General features: G+C 38.3%; 1 protein-coding gene across 1 annotated transcript; it reads left to right on the top strand.

Moving 5' to 3' along the window:
* Nucleotides 1-245: 245 nt before the first annotated feature.
* LOC112153504 (E3 ubiquitin-protein ligase TRIM21) lies at nt 246-3,904 on the top strand. The gene is made up of 2 exons (XM_024283774.2): nt 246-740; nt 819-3,904. Exon 2 carries the CDS (start codon nt 821-823, stop codon nt 2,453-2,455), a length of 1,635 nt encoding a protein of 544 aa, XP_024139542.1. The 5' UTR covers nt 246-740; nt 819-820; the 3' UTR covers nt 2,456-3,904.
* Nucleotides 3,905-4,500: the final 596 nt, after the last annotated feature.

Below are 4,500 nucleotides of genomic sequence, written 5' to 3'. Positions count from 1 at the left end.
TGATTCACAAGTTGAATGAAGAAATACCCAGAAATGCAATTTGAAGCTTAATTTTCCATTTTTTTGAAAAATGCCTCAAGAACATGTTAAAAATACTTAAAAAAACAATTTTCTTCTGAGGGGATCTTTAACACTGATATTTGATATTTAGATCCAGTGTTTACATTCTTTTAATGTAATTTCAGCAGAGTTTGAAGTAGAGAAAAGCAGCCTTGCAGTGAAATGTAACACTTTAAAGGGTTGAAATGTACATGCAATCATCATGAAAACAGCTGATTCTGTCACAGAAAAATAGCAGCTTTTCGTTTGTAATGTGTTGCAAAATGGTGCAAAGAGGATATGAAAAGCTGCTTTTCTCTGCGCCATGATCAGCGCTGATCACATAAACGGTTGAAGAGTTACAGTATGATAAATAATATGTATCATTTGGGTGCCATCAGTGACATCTCAGATATTAACTGGTTGAATCTGTACATGGAGGAGCTTTTCTAGAGAATATGACTAATGCAAATCCTAAGGAATTCTCAGTGTATGTGGGCCTCTGAAATCAAGATTTTGGAGGCTTTTTTTTTTTTCTGTTTTTGAGTCCAATTGAGAAAATATAGGAGTCTGGGAAGGGTTAACCTGCACCTGCCAAGACAAAAAAGGGGAGGAACTTCTGAAGTGAAAGCAAACAGAGAAAGCCAGACAGGTTTGATCACTTCTCGAGGGTAGTTTCGGCAAAGGCCTTTTTCCAGCAGGTAAAGTTTTTCCATTTCACACTATTTTTCTTTTTGTCAGCCTTAAGTTGAATGTTTTTGCTGTCTTTCTCTATATAGAAATGGCTTCTGACACAAGTCTGATGGCTGAAGAAAGTTTTCTTTGTTCCATCTGTCTGGAATTGTTTAACCAACCTGCATCGATTCCTTGTGGGCACACCTTCTGCCTGCAGTGTATCACTGACTACTGGGACACGCTTAGTACTTTACTCCATTGCCCACTGTGCAAAGCAGAGTTTTACCCCAAACCAATGCTTTGTGTTAACATTTTTATCAATGAAATGTCAAATAAATTCAAACACCGGACAGAAAAAAAATCATCGAGCACTCCTGGAGGAGCAGGAAGTGAAAGCGTGTTGTGTAACCTCTGCTCGGAGCCAAAGGTCGTGGCAGTAAAGTCCTGCCTTGTCTGTTTTATGTCCTACTGTCAAACCCATCTGGAGCCTCATCAGAGTAATGTCGTCTTGAAGAAACACAAACTGATCGCCCCGGTTAAGAACCTAGAGAGTAGGATTTGCAAAACTCATGGCGAGCCTTTGGAGTGGTTCTGCAGGTTCGACCAATCATTTCTCTGTGAGTCTTGTAAGGGTGGAAACCATAAAAAACATGTGATTGTGACTCTCGAGGAAGAAGCTCAAATGAGGAAAACTCAAATAGAAACAGAGCGGGAAAAGACGCATCACATGATCCAGACTCGTCAGAAGAAAATGCTGGAGATTCAAGACTCACTTAAAGCAAGCCAGACTGATGCAGACAAGGCGCTGGCGAGAAGCAGCCACCTGATGACCGCTATCACAGATTATGCTAGGAGAAGCCACGCAGAGCTGTGTGAGGTTATAGCAACAAAACAGAGCAAAGTGGAGGAGGAGGCTAAAAGATTCATGCAAGACCTGGAAGAAGAAATACTTCAAATCCAGCAGAAAAATCTGCATCTCAATGACGTTTCACTGACTGATGACCACCTGACGTTCCTCGAGAACAATCTTCTTCTGACTTTCTCTTCAGCAGAGGTGAAAGACTGGTCTGAGGTTCGGCTCAACTGTAGCCAGTTTGCAAATCAAGAGGCTTTACATGAACTGGAAACAAGAATCCAAAGAGAAATCGACTTCATGTGTGATCCTACCTTCAAAGAAAAGCAGCGGCACGCTGTGGATGTGACGCTCCATCGCGACACAGCAAACCCATTCCTCAGCGTTTCTGAGGATGGGAAACGAGTCGCACATGCAACCCAAATTAACTTCCTCAAGCTCAAACAAGAGATGTTTGATTCTGTCTATAACGTCTTGGCAAAAGAGGGATTCTCATCTGGAAAATTTTACTATGAGGTTGAAGTGAAGGGTAAAACTCAGTGGTATTTGGGTGTTGCAAAGGAGTCAATCAACAGGAACGGGGATATAAGACTTAGCCCAAAGAACGGATACTGGACTATTTGGCTAAGAAAAGGAAATGTGCTCACAGCCAATGCAGTCCCTCCCATAAACTTGCAGGTGAGGGCCATTCCAACGAAGGTTGGGGTGTTTGTTGGTTACGAGGCAGGTCAGGTTACCTTTTACGATGTACATGAGAGGGCTTGCATCTTCTCCTTCACTGGATGTGCCTTCACCGAGAAGCTCTTCCCTTTCTTCAGCCCATGTGCCAGTGACGGAGGCAGAAACTCCGCTCCCTTGATCATCACTCCTGTCACACACACTGGCTGAGAGATTGTAAAGTGAGGCTTTACCAGGGGATCACACATCTGAAAACCCAAATATATTCTTCTTAGAAGCAGCTGGGTTCTTTTTTTTTTCATCTGTCCATCAGTGTCAAGGCAGGGTGTCAGTGTTTCCTGTCCTGCAGGGAACTGGAGATCCCTGGCAACAGTCTCCAAGTCACCATGGAAAGACACGTGTCGGGGATAGAGTTCAATACTTGTCATAATGATGCAGTTTAAATTGTAACATTTTAGATTGTTTGTTGCAAAAAAAACCTAAATAATACAAAGTATGCAGACGTTGATACACTAAAAGAAAAGAGAGAAAAAAAATGCTGTACCAAGTCCTGTATTCAACCTTCAAACATCTTATTGCCTGAATTTACAAATTTAGTCATGAACCATTATTATTTTTACACGAAATATATCTAAATGTACTAAATCTGTGTGTTTTTGTTTCATCTGTAAACCCTGGGGGTCAAATTGTATGAAAGTCTGATGTTTACAATATAATTATTTTTTAATTAAATAGTTAAAAGTGTGAAGTTTTTATATTTGATTTATTGACTAACTAAATCATTCATTTCAATAGATGGATAGATAGAGAGATAGACCTTTTTTTCTATTGCAGTCCTGAATTTGAGTCTTGTTAATAAGTCACACCTGATTTCACATAATTGATTCAGCTGCTCCCATTTACCTAATTACCTCGCCTCACTACAGTTAAGTTAATTCTCTGGGTTCTCATTGGCTGATTTGTTTTTACTCATATTTTTACCTTTTACATTGAGGTTCAGGTTGGATTTTGTTTTGTCAAATGTCTTTTATTTCTTAATCTATTTCAATTTTGGAAACATGGGTCACTAGCCTCCTCTTGTAAGATACTAGTGGTGTAAAATTCAAATCCAGAAGACCAGTTTTGTGTGTATATAAAATAAAATAAGAACAGCTTTGGAGAATTTTGAATGTGAACATTGAGTGTCAGTAAAGCTACACATGCACTTGGTGTGTTCTAAAAAGCATGCTTAGCCCATTGTGTTTAAACTGGTCTACCAATAAGGGGGTTCTTGTAACACAGAATGTGAATGTAGCTTTACAAAGGCACAACAAAAAACAAGATGTAGCCAGAAAATGGAACTACAGAAAGACAAACTTCTCTAATCAAACTTTCTCCAAAATACATTTTCAACTAGTAATTGTGAAAGTAAAAGTTGAAGCAAAAGGGTATTTATTAATATTTCAAAAGATACTGTATTTAAGTTACAAGTTAATTTAAAAAATATATTAAATTAGGATATTTTGGTATTCACCTACATTACTTCTTTTTGCTCCTTTTTCAAATCCTGATGAAATTGGGTTTTCCTTTGAGCATTACCTCTTGTGTGCAGCTTTAGGACACTGGTTGCCATTTTTGTGATCACTTTAGTTTTAATCTCCCCAAAAAATGTATTATAGTTCTTCACTGTACAGTAAAAAAAGAGATATCGTCCCTCTACACTTTCAGAGGGTTTACCCAACCCAAAAGTCCAGAATTCAAAATCACATTTCAGCTTTAAAACAAAGGTTTATGGTAGCTTGTGACTATACTTTACTGTCGCTATTTTACTGTTTATTAAAGCATATATTTCTATTGAGTTTTTCTTCCTGTTATCCAATAACAATTGTAAAGCATCATTATGAAGATGCTGGAGCCTAAATATAGAAGCTTAAGTCAAACTGTCATGGAAACAAGCTCATTATAAAGATGCTTGGCACCGTTTTTAGTACGAACGTTTCTCTCAGCTTTCAGCAGCACTTTTACTTTGAAAGTACAGTAATGGTGTAAAATGCAACGGTGAACGCAGCAAAGCAGGAGCTATTTATTATGCCCAACAATTACTGCATTGTTAACAGACAGATTCAGACATGCAAAACCTTTTTTTTTAACACAGCAGCAGTTTTCTCTTTTTTAAACTAATCTGTTCAATTTTGTTTGATTCTTAAGCACAACAAAGAAACAAAACAGGCCATTATGTGAAATGCTGACACCATCAGAAAAAAACCTATTCTAGC

This window comes from Oryzias melastigma, linkage group LG10 (genome assembly GCF_002922805.2).
Source record: "Oryzias melastigma strain HK-1 linkage group LG10, ASM292280v2, whole genome shotgun sequence".
Taxonomy (NCBI): domain Eukaryota; kingdom Metazoa; phylum Chordata; class Actinopteri; order Beloniformes; family Adrianichthyidae; genus Oryzias; species Oryzias melastigma.
The sequence above is the reverse complement of the archived record's forward strand: the minus strand, read 5'-3'. Positions and strand labels throughout refer to the sequence as shown.

What these genes read in the sequence shown, in the direction of transcription:
- LOC112153504 (XM_024283774.2), top strand. Translation starts at nt 821, where the DNA reads ATGGCTTCTGACACAAGTCTGATGGCTGAAGAAAGTTTTCTTTGTTCC.